The 16,630-nt window shown below is 49.3% G+C and overlaps 1 protein-coding gene across 2 annotated transcripts in view; it reads left to right on the forward strand.

Annotated features, from left to right (window-relative positions):
- The first annotated feature begins 307 nt into the window (after positions 1–307).
- Positions 308–16,630, forward strand: part of Dock1 (dedicator of cytokinesis 1) — a 503,223-nt gene continuing 486,900 nt past the window's right edge. For both annotated transcript variants that reach the window (XM_034495028.2, XM_034495020.2), the window contains exon 1: positions 308–475. In XM_034495028.2, the coding sequence (XP_034350919.1) occupies positions 430–475 (46 nt within the window). In that variant the 5' untranslated portion in view covers positions 308–429. The remainder of the gene's footprint in view (positions 476–16,630) is intronic.

Raw genomic sequence — 16,630 nt, forward strand, 5'->3', positions numbered from 1 at the left:
GTGGTGCAGAGTAGAGGGTACAGAGTGAGGGGTGTACGGTGCAGATTAGTAGGTGTGAGATGCACGATGTTCAGTTTAAAGCAGAGGATGCGAGTTGCACGGTGCGTGCCGCGTGCAGGGCGTCCGTGGGCTCCTAGCAGCGGCCTGGGTCCCTCGAGGGACGCGGCGGGCCGAGCTCAGGGGAAGCGTGCCTGGGCGGGCTGCAGCCGGCCGCCGTCCCGCCTCTCGCCAGCGCTCCCGGCCTTTCCCATCCGGCCCGCGACGCTCCGCCCGCCCCGTCCCACATGACACCGCCTCCGCCGCAAACTTTTTCCTCCCCATCCTGTCGCGGCGGGGAAGGAATGGAAGATGGCGGCCTAGGCGCAGAGTTTCCTGCCCGAGCAGCGGCGGCGGCAGCGGTGGCTCCAGTGGGCTGCGGCCAGCGCCACCATGACGCGCTGGGTCCCCACCAAGCGAGAGGAGAAGTACGGCGTGGGTGAGCAGCGCGCCGCCCCGCGCCCGCCCCGCGTGCAACTTCCCCGCCGCGGCGCCCAGCCTGTTGCCGCGCGGTGCGGAGCCCGGCCCGCTCGGGGCTGGAGCCCGCGTGGGGAACCCAGGGTCCCTCCGGGGGCCACCGTGCTCCTCATTCCCGCGCATTCGCTCTGTCGCAGTCCCGTGTACTCCTGCGTGCGCGGGGCTCCCGGGGTCATTGTTTGTGTGCGTTTTGGCTTCTTCGGGAAACTTCTGTTTGGCATCCGGGACTCCGGGTGGACACTTTTCATTGTGCAGCGCCCGGATCTGGGAAGCCTCCTTTTCTCGCGTGAGGAGTGGCTGCGCCTCCCGGGCTGGGTCGGTTGCCGCCGCCTTTCCCGCCCGGGATGTTAGGGGACACTCAGGCGCTCCTGTGTCCCCGGGGCCCTGGAAACTGGACCTTGAGGGCGGAGACCTCTTTTAGTCTTTGTCGCTTCCCTAGGGGGTGGAGGGAGTCGGGTTGCAAGCTTATATTTGACTCAGGACACATTCCAAGGAGCCCGGCTTGCCTCAGTGGCCAGACAGTCCCAGAGCCCTGCAGAGACCTTGTCTCCCACCCACCCACCTCCGCCCCCAGCTAGCCCACATAAAAAAATCAGGTCTGTCTAGGCCTCAGGGCTCGCTGGCATTCCAGATCTGACTATTCTGTTTCCAGACTTCTTCTCTCTTTCCCTGAGGATCATCTGACACCCAGCCTCACCTGAGCAGAGACTCTATCTGACTTGCAAGCAAGCATTTAGGGGAGCTTGCTGCCTTCCACCCTAAGGGCTGCCTTGGGGTACTTTCTCAGCAGCTGTCTGTTCTAGGCACGCCTTCAGCACTGTCTTGCATGCCTGGTTCACGTCCCAGCCTGGAGACTCCAGTCTACAAGGCTGTGCCCTTCCTTTGAACTCCAGTTACTTATTTCTGTAACCAGTAGGGGATGGTGGTCTTGGAGGCAGGGCAGGGAAAGCCTAGGGCCCCTACCTCCACTCTAGGCCCACACAAAGGTTTGGAGGACGTACCCTGCTTTGCGAACACTGGGATGAGCTCCACCTGCACTTGGCAGACCTTTCTGAGGCCCGTGGCAGAGCTGGGCTTTCTGAGGGTGGATGGAGTGTGTAAGGCGCTAACAAGCGTCATGTGCCTCCTGATCGGCCCCATGTTGGGCAAGGGTTGTTAGAGTCTTATTTGGGATGAGGCTCCTACTTGGGATGACTTTAGGGTGTGAGAGCAATGGCAAGTTTTCTCCTGGGGTTGCCCAGGACTGTTCAAAGAACAGCTAGAAGAGGAGCAGCGGCGAGCAGAAAGTGACAGCAAGATGGTCAGGAAGCAGTGAGGAAGGAGAGACCCTTGGGCCTGCAGAGGAGGCTCAGCTAGTGGAGAATGTTGCTGCTTGCACTTTACCTGTGCAGCACAATAATGGGAGCATACTGGATCGAACCCTGGCAACAGTGGGTTCACATTCATCCCTGTTCTGGTGTTACTGCCACTGTGGCTTCTGATTATTGGGTAAGGGGACTCTATTTCTTTGCTTTTTGTTTATTTTTTTGAGACAGAGTTTCACTATGTAGCCCTGGTTGGTCTGGCTTCATACAGAGGTCTACTTGTCTCTACCTTCTAGGTGCTAGGTTTAAGGACATGTGCCCTCACACCCAGTGGGTCTCCTCCCCTCACCCGGCACCCACCCCCCCTTTACTCTGGAAGACTGTTTTGTTGACATTTGAGAGAAAGAAGTGGGCAGGCTGGAGACCTCAGCAGCCTTGGGAAAGAAGGGTTGTAGATAGGAAAGGGAAGGGGGGCTTAGTCCGACGGTCATGCAGGGTGGTAGTGTGGTGCATACCGGTAAAGTCGGAACTTGGGAGGTCGAGGCAGGAGGATCAGAAGTTGAAGCTCATCCTCTCCAGCATAGTAAGTTTGAGGCCAGTCTGTGCTACATGGGGATCTTATCTCGAAAAGAAAAAAGTCATATTTTCTAAGCAAAAGGCCAAGAAATCATTTAGTAGTGGAAGCCCTGTGAGTTCCTTTGTTGGGTGTGGGGTCTTCATTTGAGAGTGATAGAGTGATAGAGCGAGAGCAAGATCGAGCAAGAGAGAGGGGGAGAGGGATAGATACTGATATCCAGTGCTGGGGTGTGGGTCATTTGAGAGTGAGAGCGTGTTCACAAGAGAGAGAGAGAGAGAGAGAGAGAGAGAGAGAGAGAGAGAGAGAGAGAGAGAGAGAGAGAGAACAATCCAGTGCTGGGGTGTGGCGTAGGGTGGTGGTGACACTACATTTTGCTGTAGTGTCCTGTTCCCCTAGAGACCAGGATGTTGCCATCAGTGAGCCTTTTGTAGTTCTGTAGTGTGGCTTTACCTGGAGAAGATGAGGGAAACATTCCTATATAGGGTCAGGAGGGTCTCAGTCCAGAGGCAGGAAGCAAGCAGTCCAAGAGGCTGTGACTATCTCAGGCCACACACCTTTCCAGAGGCAGTCTTGAATGTGACCTCTAACATCAAGTTTTTTGCTAGTGCATTAATCTCAAAACTTTTTCAGAAAGTTCTCAACCTTCCTAATGCTGTGACCCTTTAATCTAGTTCCTCATAGTGTGGTGGCCCCTCCCCCAACCATAAAATCATTTTGTTGCTACTGTGATTTTGCTACTGTCATGAATCGGAGTGTAAACATCTGATATGCAGGATATCTGATATGTGACCCCCCCCACCACCACCAGGGGCCATGCTCACAGGTTGAGAACTGTTGGTCTAGGGGATGGTTTGGCTAGGACATTCTAGCAAAAGTGTGAAAGGCTGTCTGATGTAGGAGAACGTGGATCTGTGTCTGTCTTCACAAGGATGGAATAAGACAGCTGAGCTTGGATGTAATAGGCATCAGAAGGCACCTTGAAGATTAGTGTCTCCAGCTGTGTCAGAGTTGGAGCAAGTCAAGGGTGGAGGCATGGAGGCACCTCCATGTGTCTGATAGTTTGCACTGGGAGGAGCCTAGTGGCTCATAGGGCAGATGCTCACTGGGGAGGATATAAGTTCTTGTATGCAGGCTGATAGGCTGTTTTTCCATAAGGGAAAGTTCCTAAAGATCCCCCATACTAGCCTCAGCCTTCTCCTTGGTAGCCTTAACAACAGGCCTGTGTTTCTCTCCTGAGGCTCTGGTGGGTGGACCCTGCTTCCACTTGAGCCACTTGGCCCGTGAATGAATCACGAAGGAGAATGAAAATGATCAAACGCCATCGCTTTTGGAAACATGAATCACAGCTCATTGTTCAGAAGAGCTTGGGGACTCTTAGAATCTTTGTTTGTAAATGAGACGCTGCTGTTATTTATTTATTTATTCCGGAAAATCGAGACATGAGAGTAAATGGCTGATGTGTGGCTCTTGCCAGGGCAGGAAATGGGGGGTTCCCATGATTCATTTTGTGGGGCTGCTGCTTGTCAAGGCTGCCAGTTGGCTTTCCTCCTCTCTCTTGGGCTTGGTTTGGTGGGCTGTGTTTAGGGGATTGGCTTATTCACGCAGGTGTCACCTTCGATTTAGCTGTCACACCAATGGCTTGGCTACATGATCTTTTCCAGCATCCCAAATATGACAGGGTCTTGTGTTCTCGAATCAGGCGTGCACAGCTTGATCTCTACCCTAGGAATTATGATATACTGATACAGAAGAGAGGCTTTGCAGTGTGATTTGGCTTATGAAGTTTGGGATGGGGTCACATGGGCTCTGGTAGCTTGGCTGGCTGATCTTGGCAGAGGGAGTGGGAAAGAGGGACATGCTGAATGGGAAGCTGGGTTCCAAAGCAGAGAAAGACTTGATGAGCAGCTACCAGGAGACATATAGGCGTTCACTGGCAGGGACTAGACCGAGGCCCCCGAAAGCTAAGATCTACCAGGCAGTGTGGTCTCATAAAACTGTATGATTCTGCAAACACCCCAGATGAGCTTGAAAGCAGATTTCTCCTGCAGTCTCCTGGTGGGAGCCCTGCTGGCCAGGTTTCTGTTTTGAGACCCACAGCCACTGGGCCTCTGGCTGCAGAAGTGTGGAGCCATGCACTTGGGTAAGCGGAAGGCGATCTAACTGGGGTGGTTTGTTATAGCAGTAGTGGAAAACCAGAGCCTATGATGTGGACAGGGACTTGGGTCAGGAGTCTCCTGTCTGTGAGCCCTGTTGGGTGCAGGGAAGAGAGTGAGCCCAGCATTCCTCACCTCTTCTTTCATGTAGAGATCCCCAGGAGGAACAGGGCATTGGGAAGCTAAACTCCTTACCTTATTCTTGCCTCTTCTTGTTGTTGTAGTTTTAAGAAAAGATTACTGTATTTATTTGTGTGTGCATGCATGTGCACAGAGGCCATGCATGGTGCAGATGTGCATACCATGGGACAGCTTGCAGGAGTTGGTTCTTCCCTTCCACTGTGTGGGTCCCTGGGAATCAAGCTCTGGTCATCACTCTTAGTGCCTTTTACCTCCTGACCTATCTTGCCAGCTTCCACTTTTGTTCATTATTTAATAAGGTACAGCTTTAAGAATTGTGATGAGGAAGTTGGGCGTGGCAGCACATGCCTTTAATCCCAGCACTTGGGAGGCTGAGGCAGGCAATCTCTGTGAGTTTCTGCTCAGCCTGGGCTACATTGTGAGTTCCTGGACAGTCAAAGGTACATAGTAAGACAGACTATCTTGAAAAAGGTCAAAATGCCAAAGGCGAGGGAGAGAGAGATGGGGGGCTGGGTGGTGTAATAATGAGGGACTTCCTACTTAGATGGAACCCCCATAGTTCCTGGGAAATTGATTTTCTTCAAAAGGTGATTTATTTTATTTTATTATTTTTTGAGAAAGAATCTTACTACATTGCCCAGGCTGGCCTACTCTGTGGCCCAGGCAAGTGATTTCTTAAAATCCTGTTTGGTCAGTAGGAAACATGGGGTGTGTTCTTGTTGTGTGTTCTTTCAAAAATTGGAACATCCAAAGACTGCTGGGAAGGCAGGGGAGGGAGGAGATGGAAGTCTCTTTCATTACCCAGAGTGGTGAGCAGGCGGCTGCTTTGGGGTAAAGCATTAGATTGGGTGGATCCTAAGTAAGTAGGGCCTCACACATTTTCATTCACTGGAGTTGCAGAAAAACTGAATTAGGGCACGGATTATATTTCTCCAAATCCGATTTTACTTTGAAACTCAAATGTTTTAAATGTATTGTTATATCATCATTCTAGAATATTACCTGTCTGAACAGGATTGTGTTAGGGCGTGGGAATCAGTTTCGGGCTGGTTCTGGGTCACTCCTGTGGCTGCAGGCAGTGAAGGCTGGGAGCAGAGTAGGGCTGAGTCCTGGGTGCCATAGGGAAACCCAGCAGTTTTTTTCTTTCTTTCTTTCTTTTTTTTTTTTTTTTTTCAGTAGTACTTCAGCTCTCGTCCTCTCTCTTTCCTTCCTCCTCCCTCCTGTCATCTCTCTCCCCTACCCTTCTGTCTTCTTCCTCTCTTTCTCTCCCCCCCTTCATTAAAGTTGGTATTTTCAAGCAATGTAGCCACATGCAGTCATTAAAAAAAAAAGTGATAATGCAAAGGGATCTTTCACTCACTTTTCCAGTTTGCTTCCCAGCAGGCTGGCTGTACAGTTGCTGGTCCAGGGGCTGGTGATGCAGTCAAGCTTCAGTGTCCCCAGGCCCCTTGTGTTGTCCTTTAGCAGCCACCGCTACGTCCATAGCACACTCCCCAAGACCTGGCTATTGTTAGTCTGTTCTGTGGCTAGACTTCTGCATTTCCAATGGATTCCTACACTAGGCAGCCTCCACTGGCCTCTTGTACTCAGTGGCTTCTCAGTCTTCGTCCACCAGGTTGTTGAATCTGCCCATTTCGCTCCTATGGAGTGTTCTTTATGGCTCTGCCACAGAAGGTTTGACTGTTCATCTGTCAAAGATATATAAAGTTAAGCCTCTCTCTCTCTCTCTCTCTCTCTCTCTCTCTCTCTCTGTGTGTGTGTGTGTGTGTGTGTTGGGGTAGGAAGAGAGATGCCCAGGAATGCATTTGCTGAGTCCTATGGTTGATGGACAATGTGCCTATTTGTTTTCTTCCCATTTTGAGAAAGAGAGACAGAGACAGAGACACACAGAGAGACAGAGACAGGGAGAGACAGACAGAGAGAGAGCACCAGAAGTCAATGGTGGATGTCAGGTACCTTTCTCCATCACTTTCTGCCTTAAGTTTTGAGGCAGGGTCTCTTACTAGAACTGGAACTTGGCTAGGCAGGCTGGCTAACGAGCTACAGAGATCCCTCTGTTCCCGCCCCCGTCATTGCTGTATTTCTGGGTGCACACTCCTGTGCCTGGCCTTCGTGTGGGTACCACAGCCCACATTCAGGTCCCCATGCTTGTGATGCAAGCACTTTTCCTTCGAGCCTCCTCTGCAGTCCTGGCTATTTGGCTTTTAAAAGGAACTGGCAGCCTTTGCCACACTGGCTGCACAGGCCACCTTTACCAGCCACGTGCCACTTCCTTTCTGTCCTTCCTGCCTTTGCTGTTGTCTCTGTCCTCTTTACCCAGGCTGACGCTGGAGCATCAGCGTCTCCTTTACCCAGGAGTTTGTGTCTCCCCAGGGTAGCCATTCTCTGATGTCTGGGCATCATGTATGTGTGGAGGCCAGTATGTAGCTGGCTGATAATGATGGAGGTGCTCCAGGGAGGGACAGCAGGAGCTGGGCCACTGATCTGAGTTGTTCAGGGTGGGGCCCTCAAGATAACTCAGTGACTAAAGGTACTTTCTGTTTAAGGATCTGAGTTTGATGCCCTGGACTCCCATGGAGGAAGGAAAGAACTGACTCCTGCAAGTTGCCATCTGACCTCTGTGGGTTCCATAATACATGTACCCTTCCCCCAACAAAAATAAAATAAACGTTGACAAAAAAGAGACTGTATAAAGGTAATATTTTATTTACCAACAGGAAGGAGAAAATTGTTCATGTTTTCATGGAAAGGTAGTTGTTCAGTCTGAAGGGCCAGCATGGAGGCGGTGGCCCAGTGTGTGTGGCCCGCCTTGTAGGATCAGCAGTGTTTAACTGAGCTGTGGATCCCTCATCCACATGATCAATTTTGCAATTGCTTCAGTGTGATAAGAAGCTCTTGGGAGACCGTCTGCACTAGTTTGCTTTCTGTTGCTGTGATAAGTCACCAGGACCAAAAGCAACGTGGGGAGGAAAGGGTTAAGTTGGTTTACCGGTTGCAGCCCATCATCCAGGGAAGCTGAGGCAGGAACAGAGCAGAGCAGAGACTGGCTCGCTCAGCTACTTTTTTTAGACAGCCCATGCCCACCTATCTAGGGACAGCACTGCCCATAGAGGTCTGGGCCTTCTCACATCAACCAGCAATCAAGAAAGTAGCCCACAGATGTGCCCACAGGCCGGCACTATGGATGGAGTTCCTCAGTGAGGTTCCTTTTTCCTAGGCATGTGTAGGTTTGTGTCAGGTTGAAAGAGAGGAGGTGTGCAGCAGAGTCGGCTTTTAGCCCTGACAGGCTGCCGGCAAGTACCATCAGCTGCAGCCCCCTGCACACAGCTTCCTAATGAGACCTTGACATCTTCAAGATGGACATGCTGCAGGTGACTGGGGCGAGCTTCTGAGCCTCTTCCCAGCCTCCTTTGTACCTCTCCCAAAAGTGGGGAGAATGCTAGTTGATGTGGGGTGCACAGGAGCTAATGCTCTGTAAGTCAGTTTGGAAGCATGGTGGTACAGGGACCAAAAACACTGCTGTGGATTTGATCTTAACACGATGGGGAGCCCTTGGGGCTGTCATGAAGACCGGTGTGCACAGGGTGTGTATTAGTTTAGTGGGGCTGCTATGACAAAGTGCCAGAGACTGGGTGCAGATACTTGTATCAGCATTGTTCTTGAGCAGAAAGTCTTAGGTGGATATATTATGGTGTGTGTTTGTTTTTAAAAGCTGAGACCTGTCTGCTTGGCTTGTAGATTGTCATCTTCATCCTATCTCACTCTGGTGTGTGTGTCCTAACCTCTCCTCCTTTTAATAATGAATGGTGCCAGAACCTATTGAACTGGGGCTTTCTCTGAAAACCTCATTTTAGCCCAGCCACCTGATGAATGGCCTCGCCCTGCCCCCTTCCACCCCCACTTCCATCCTGGGGCTCTGTGGTGGTTCCAGTGAGAATGTCCCCATAGTGGTGTTCCTTGGGGAAGTTCTGGATTTGTGGCCATGCTGGATGAAGTATATGAGGTGGGCTTTGAGAGCAGAGGCTTCTTCCTTCTTCCAGTTTGTTATCTTTCTGCCTTTTGTTTGTGACTGAAGATGTGAGCTCTCAGCTTGCTCTTCCAGCTGCCCTGTCTGCCTGCTGCTGTGTCACCCCGCCATTTTGGGGACAGACTCTTGTGTCTCTGGAACCACAAGCCCAAATAAACTCTGCTTTCTATAAGTTGCCTTGGTCATGTTTTATCACAGCAACAGAACAGAGCATAATAAGTTTTAAAGTGAGATTGTAACTCCAGCTTTCAGACTTAGGGGTTGACAACCCAGCCTGCAGCAGTGTACCTTAAGAGTCAGCTGAGTTTCCTTTGTCTTCACGGCCCTCGGGCTTTGTTTTGTTCTTTCCTGTAAGGTACCCAGAGGGATGTGGCAGATGAAATGTCCTTGGGTCACCCTGGAAGTCAGCAAAGTTTGTGCCAGAACAATGTGCTCGCTTGGGCATTTTTAGACCTGAATATGAACTGTATTTGGTGCTGTTGTTTTTCTTAAGCCTCACTGGGCCTGGGCGCTCACACGCCCTGCTCAGATTCATTTCCGGGTTCTCAGAAGGTGTGTTTTTGTGACAGGAGCCAGCTGCACTGTGCTTCCTGAATCCCAGCTCTGCAGTGAGGACAGGGATGGCCTTTGGCGCTGGGACTGCACCTTTGCTACTGTCCATGGGCTGCTCACTGCCTGCTTCCATGGACTGCCTCACATACTGCAGTGGGAGCCTGGTTTCTCTCCCCTGGGCAAATTGACAAGGCTCTCAGTGATCTGGCACCAGAGTCGGAGGGGAGCTAAAGGGGCGGGAAGGGACTAGTCTTCAGACAAATAAATGCCTTCAATTTTGTGATAATTTTGAAGCCATGCTGGCTCTGTGCCCACTGAGTAAGTCACCACAGCTGCACACAAGAGGGAATCTGGGTACATACACACTGGCACCCTCTGCCTTCAGCAGGCAGGTGGCTTCTCCCAGACAGGACAGCAAGTTACATTTCCTTCTGGGTGCCCTTGGTGCTTAGTATGTGGTGGATGACATTAAACACTCCCAGTTTGGGGGCACAGAGAACTTTGTTGTGGATTTATTTATTTTTTAGTAGTTGTCTTCTGAGGCAAGGTTTTAGTCTGTAGTCTGCTGGCCTAGACCCCACTGTGCAGCCTAGTCTAGCCTCAAAGTCTCTAAGTAGCTGAAGATGACCTTGAACTCCTGATCCTTGGGCCTCTACTTCCTAAGTGCTGGGAACACTGGTGTATGTCCCCACACCTTTGTTTGTTTGTTTGTTTGTTTGTTTTGTTTCATCATTGTTTTATAGCTTTAACAGCTTGCAGAATGAGAGGCGAAGCTGGGTGAGCTTTAGTAAGTATTACTGAGATGGGGTGAGTGGCCATAGTTCTTTCTGGTTTCCCTGGGGACCATAAAAGTACAGGGTACAGGCTCATCTTGAACGTGTCACTGTGTCTCAGGAAAGCATCCCTCAACCTGTTTAAAGCTGTGATTTGCCATTACTTTGGGAGTGTCTCACACAATTCACGTGCCACTCTGAGTGATTTGTTTAACAGAATCACATTAGATAAGCTTGTAGGGAAATGTAACAGTCATGATTTCCTTTCTGCATCTGGCTGCTTGCTTGCTTGCTAGCTGCTCTCTCAAATGTTCTGCTATTATGTTGCCTTTTTGATATAGAGTATCACTATGCAACCCTGGCTATCCTGGAACTTTGTACATAGACTAGGCTGGTCTCAGAATCACGAGGATCTATCTGCCTGCTTCTGGCTGGACAGTGCATTCTGCTTGCTTCATACAATTAAGGTTTGCTTTATGTTGGTGTCACGCAGGTGGTTCACAGCTCTGCTGGACCTACAGCAGGTAGGTGGAGAAGTGTGAGCCCAGAATTTGGTAATCCTGTCCACCCACTCCTGTTGACATTTATTTTCCATTAATCAGGAAGTGGGTTGGAATGGGTCCTTTAGCATCACTGACCGTGAGCAGTTTGTATGGACTTTTCACCTTTTTATTGTTGAAACTCAGTGGTAAACAGTTGTTTGCTTTCCCCAGAGATGGGAAGAGATGCAGCTGAGAGCTGGGGCCATGTTTGGTGCTGTCTGTGGGTTTCAAGATGATCCCAAGGTGCTGAGTCCAGGAAGCAAACTGTTAAGCATCTTTTCTGTGTTGACCCGCAGCTTCCGAGTGAGCCCCTGGAAAGAGCACATGGGGACTTCTTTTGGTCTCAGTGGGCAGTGCACTGAAACCTGTGTGGGAGAATTGCCTGGTTTACTAAGTGCTAGCGTTTGTCTTATTACTTCCTGGAATCTGTATTCTGAAGTAACTCTTACGTTTGTGATGGAGTGTGTATCAGAAAAGGTGCTCCCGGAGAACCCTGTAATAGTGTTAGGTGGCCATGTTGGAAGTGAGGCACAGAGCACTGAATTGTGGGGAGAACTGTGCTGATGGAAAGAAAACCGTTTTTTTTCAGTAGCTACCTCCCTCTTCCCCTCCCTCCTCCTGCCCCTTTTCCTCTCCCTCTTCCCTTTCTTCTTTCCCTCCTCCTTTCCTCTCCCTCCTTCTCATATTCCTCCATCTTCCTTCCCTCTTACTTTTCTCTTCTTCCTTCTCCTCCTTACCTTCTTCCTCCCCTCCCTCCTATTTTCTTATTCCCCCTTTCCTTCTCCTTACCTTCATCCCCATCTTTTTTCTATCTTCACACTTTCCCCGTCCCCCTTTCCCTCTCTTCACTATGCTTTTCTGTTCCATTTCCACTCTTCCTCTTCCCTGTCTTCCTCTCCTTTTCCTTTTCTTCCTTCCTGTTCAGTTTCTTCTCCCTTCACTGCTTCCTTTCTCTCTGACCTTTTCTCCTCTCTCTTCTCCTCCTCCCCCTCTCTCCCTTCTGTTTTTTCTTTCCTTCTTCCCTCCTTCCCTTCCTCCCTCCCTCCTTTCTTCCTTCCCTCCCTTCCTCCATCTCCCTACCTCCTTCCGTAATTTCTGTTTGTGTCTCAGCTTTGTTTGGTACTGGTGGTCCAGAGTTGTCCTTCTGGGTCCCACATTCTAGCACAGTTCCCTGTCTGAACCCATGAAAGCCAATGTAGTATCATAAATTGGGATGTTGTGATGTGGACATACAGGTACAACTAGGTGGCTCATGTATGTTCCAGATCCCACCCTGTACAGTTCTGGGTGACACCCAGGAATCTTGTTGAGTATGTAGATACAGTGGCAATGGGGTATGGACATGTCTGTTCTCTACTCAGGTTGGGGTTCTGCCACTGAATGAATTTTTATCGGGTTCTAGAGCTATGGGGATTTCTGGGTGAACTATGGGTGTTACCTGTTTTCATGGTGGTCTCATGTCCTGTTGACCTTTGTTTGGCACATTTGTGTCTGATTCTGCTCAGCGCCCAGCTTTGTAGGCCTTGTCGTGTCTGCCCCTTTACTGTTTCTATTGCTCTGAAGCAGGCTGTGGGGATAGATGTGAGGGAAGGTTGAGGACCCATTGCGAATGATTCTGAATCCCCAGACCCTGAGGGGAGGATGGAATGAGGAGGGGACTGAAGACAGGATGGGAGCCAGCAGGTATGTCTCCCTGGGCTCTCACAGCTTCATTTTCTTTACCAGAATCCCCACAGGTAGAGTGTTGGGGATGGGCCTCTGTGGCTGGGGCATAGTCTTAACAGCTCAGGCAGGAGCCAGCTGCCTCTGTCTGAGGAGAGACCCAGCTCCTCCTGCACTGTCCATACAGGGAGCTTATGTTGCCTGCAAGATGGAACAAAGAGGAAACTTTTGCTGGCAGACCCGGCAGCCTGGCTGTGTGGCAGCCTGTGCCCCACTCTTTAAGGGTGTTTCCTCAGCCTCCCTGTTTCTCAGGTTGTATAGCCTTGTGCTGAGTGTGGATGATGAACTTTCTACCTCAGGGAAACATTCTGGGATCACAGGAGCTAACTCACACGCCAAGCAGGGTTCTCAGCCTGGGCACTTCTCACTTCCTGGGCTGGGTCAGTCTTTGTAACAAGATCTATCCTGCACCTTGTAGGATGCTCTTAGTATTTACCCAGGAATCCAGTATCACTTTCTGACTCTGGGTGGGAAACTCTCCCAAATGTCTCAGACATTGCTAAGTGTTTCCTGGTGGAAGATGGCTAAGTTTTGACTTGTTTGCCGTAGGAGGAGCTAAGGTGGGAGTAGCTAGGAGAGGAACGAGAGAGGCAGACATGGAGGCTGATGTTTGCTTGTCTGTAGCAGTCAAAGGTAGTTGGTATATCTAGGTTGGGTATTGGGTTACACCTCTGATTGTAAGGGCATCTTGTTATTGATCATTACCAAATATATAAGCCTTTGGTTAATCTTTAAGCATTAGAGTTTTATTTTTCTACCAGGCCCGAGTGGATGGCGGAATGGTCTGGGCAATGCCCAGCCTTGCAGAGACCGCGTGGAAGATTGGCAGAGTCATCTCCCATGCTGGTATCTCGTGGATGGCAGGTCTGGTGTTTCTGGCGGGCCGTTTCTAGCTGTGGCGCCCACGTGGCCTCTGGCCACTGAACATGGCATCTGATCTAGCCAGAGCCACCACAGCCTAGATAGTCGGCTTGACCAGTGGCTGCTTTTTAAAACAGTTACTTCAACAGTTTGCTGCTACTCCTGCTGCTCCTGCTACTCCTGCTACTCCTGCTACTCCTGCTGCTCCTTGTGCTCTTCCTGCTCCTGCTCCTGCTGCTCCTGCTGCTCCTGCTGCTCTCCCTGCCAGGAAAGTGTCTTCTCTGTGCCACCGACCTTGCACTATGTTCTAGTTATTTCTTCTGTCACTGCAATCAACACCAAGACCAAAACAACTTGAGGAGGGAAAAGATTATTTCATTTTACACTTCAGTCAAAGTTCATCACTGAGGAAAGTCAGGGCTGGAATTCAAGGCAGAGACTGAAGCAGAGATGGTGAAGAAGTGCAGTTTATTGGCTTGCTCATCTACCTTGCTTTATAGGTCAGGCACAGTTGTTTAGGGTTGGCACTGTCCACACTGGGCTGGGCCCTCCCTTCATCAAATGAGCTTTTGAGAAAATGCTCCACAGATATGTTCCTGTCTTGTGTATGCTGCCACAAGCCCTGTGAGTTCATATGTGCAGCTGCCCTGCTGTGTCCACAAGATGAAGTTTCATCCACAGCCTCTGACTCTTTCACCATTCCTGTTCTGTCCCACTCAATGATCCCAAAGCATTGGTAGAGGATCTCTCTCTCTCTCTCTCTCTCTCTCTCTCTCTCTCTCTCTCTCTCTCTCTGTAGTATGTTCCCTTTAGGGCTTAATATTTTGCAGTTTCTTCTCTGCACTGTGGCTAGTCAGTGGGTCTCTGTTAATCCTTTGCTACAAATAGAAGCTCCTTATTTAAAAAGATTTAGTTTTATTATTTTTAATTTTGTGTGTGTGTGTGTGTGTGTGTGTGTGTGTGTGTGTGTGTGTGTGTCGGGGTGGTATATGTGTTGAGGGGCCCCTGGAAGGTCAAGGGCATGGGATTCCTCTGGAGTGAAGTCACAGGCAGTTGTGAGCTGCCTGATGTGGATCCTGGGAACTGAACTCAGGTTTTCTGCAAGAGCAGTATGTGCTCTTAATTGCTGAGCCATCTCTCCAGCCCCTACATTTTTTCTTTAAATTACATTTATTTTTATGCATTCATGTGTATGTGTACCACTGTGTGTTATGTGGGGGTCAGAGGACAACTTGTGGTAATTGATTCATTTCTTCTATCATGTGGGTGTTGGAGAACAAACTCAGGTCTTGGCAATGTTGCCTGAGCTATCCCCCCTGTCCGAGTTTTCTGGCAGTTACATAGATCTCTGATGATGAGCTGGGGACTAACCAGCCAGGCCTGCATTTTCTGCAAGTGTACTCAAGCCAATCACTGGAGACCTGTCTCAGACAATCATGCTCAGAGTTTGTTTTTTTGAGACAGGATCTCATTGTGCAGCTTTGGCTGTCCTGGAACCCACTGTGTAGACCAGGCTGGCCTTGAGCTCACTGAGATCTGTTTGCTTCTACCTCCTGAGTGCTGGGATTAAAGGTGTGTATCACCATGCCAGGGAACGCTCAAGAGTTTTATTTGTAGAAATAAAAGCACTTTCTAAGCCTCTTTTTTTTTTTTTTTTCCAAAATAATAACTTATTTTCTTTAACATAATTGACTTTACCAGGGGCAAATAATGATTTAGCAGGAGGAAAATGTGATTACTTTTCTTTCAAATTACCTCACTTCTATTAACTTAGTACGATTTATTTCAAGTTCTTTCTGTCTTGTGTGTTTGGCCTGCCCATTTCTCAAGAGTGAGAGCGTATGTTGGGTTGTTTAGCGCTCATTCTGGGCCACTGCAAACCCTTGGGGAGTTCTTGGTGGGGTACTGCCTTGAAGACTAGCCTGGTGAGGGTACAGGGATGGAGGACCTGGGGGCAGAGCAGGTTCAGGGACTACCTCTCATGTGAGGGAGAAATCTTGGGCCTGTGAGCCTCAAATGACTTCTGGTGTTTTTACCCACAGGCTCAGTGTTCTCTTAGACCCCTGGCTCTGTGGCGTGATAAGCCACAGTGCATTTCCACAGGCTTCTTTAGCTGTCTCGACATGCTCTTTGTTTCCTCCTGGCTTGGTTTTCCAGGCTTCTGCAGTACCACATGCACTTCTTCTCCAATCCCTGTGTTCCCTGTTCCACATCCAGGGGTGCGTAGCTCTTTCCTCTGTTCCCAGCATGTGATGTTTAGTGTGTGTGTGTATTACATGACTTATGTTGCTGCTTCCAGGCGAGTGTTGGGACTCACAGGATGGCCTAGTAGATGTCTGGAGCAGTGACCTCAAGTTCCCTTCCCTCCTCTGTGTCCCTGCTGTTTGAATGAGTGGTCACATAGGGTGGGTGGGGTGAGCCATATTTTTATAGCTCAGATATTCTCTTTGTAAATTGGGGCCATCACTTGCATTTTTTGGGATTTTTATGGGCTTAGAATTTCTCCCACTGTTGCTTGATCCAAGGCAAGTCTCTTTTGAAGATAAAAGACTTCTCCACCCAGTGATAACTAGAAGGAAGGTGAATGAATGTTGAGTCCTGGCTCCAGCTCCACAGTGTGGCTCAAGCATGTGTCTGGTCTCAGATGATCTGTCAGGCAAGGTTCTGCCTCTGGCCTTTCCTGCCCCAAATGCGATGAAAAGACAGGTGTCAAAGGAGAGAATCGATGCCAAACATTAAACAGTGACAAGGGACAGTTAGCAGCCTCTGTTCAAACTGAGATGGTCCGGTCCTCTTGTCTAGTTCACTTGATAAGTTTGCTTGACTTTGCATACCAAGAGACACGATCCAGGGTGCTTGGAGGCACTAACACAGTCACTGACAGATGATACTGCCGGGAAATGTTATACCTATGAAAACAGTTTTTCAGTTAAAAAAAAAAAAAAAACAAAAAAAAAAAAAACAAAAAAAACCAAAACAAAACAAAAACACATATTTCTGTATTCTTATACTGTAGGAACTAATCCCCACCCCGTGGGTATGTTTCCTATAGAAATAATGACAGCTTAAAAGACACATGCAAATGTTGACAGTGGTACTGCTCCCAGTACTCAGAAGTGAACATGAATAAGTGTCCACTTTCGATGAGTAGATAACACAATGAAATATTGCTGAGTCATGAAAAGGAGTGAGTACAGTGTGGATGAACTTGGCAAACGTTAATGCTAAGAGACCGTAGCTAGTCACAGAAGGACCTATATATTGCAGGACTCTGCTGATATGTGTTATCTACAACAGGAGAATCCATAGACAAACAGATTAGTGGTTGCCTGGGGATAGAGGATGGGAAGTGATTACTTCACAGTCCTTTTTCCTCTTACAGGGATGAAAATATTTTAGAAGTAGATGGAGGTGAGGGAGGCTCACAATATTGTGAACTTCTGGTTACTAACTGTTGTATACCTA

Source organism: Arvicanthis niloticus, chromosome 1 (assembly GCF_011762505.2).
Source record: "Arvicanthis niloticus isolate mArvNil1 chromosome 1, mArvNil1.pat.X, whole genome shotgun sequence".
Classification (NCBI taxonomy): Eukaryota; Metazoa; Chordata; class Mammalia; order Rodentia; family Muridae; genus Arvicanthis; species Arvicanthis niloticus.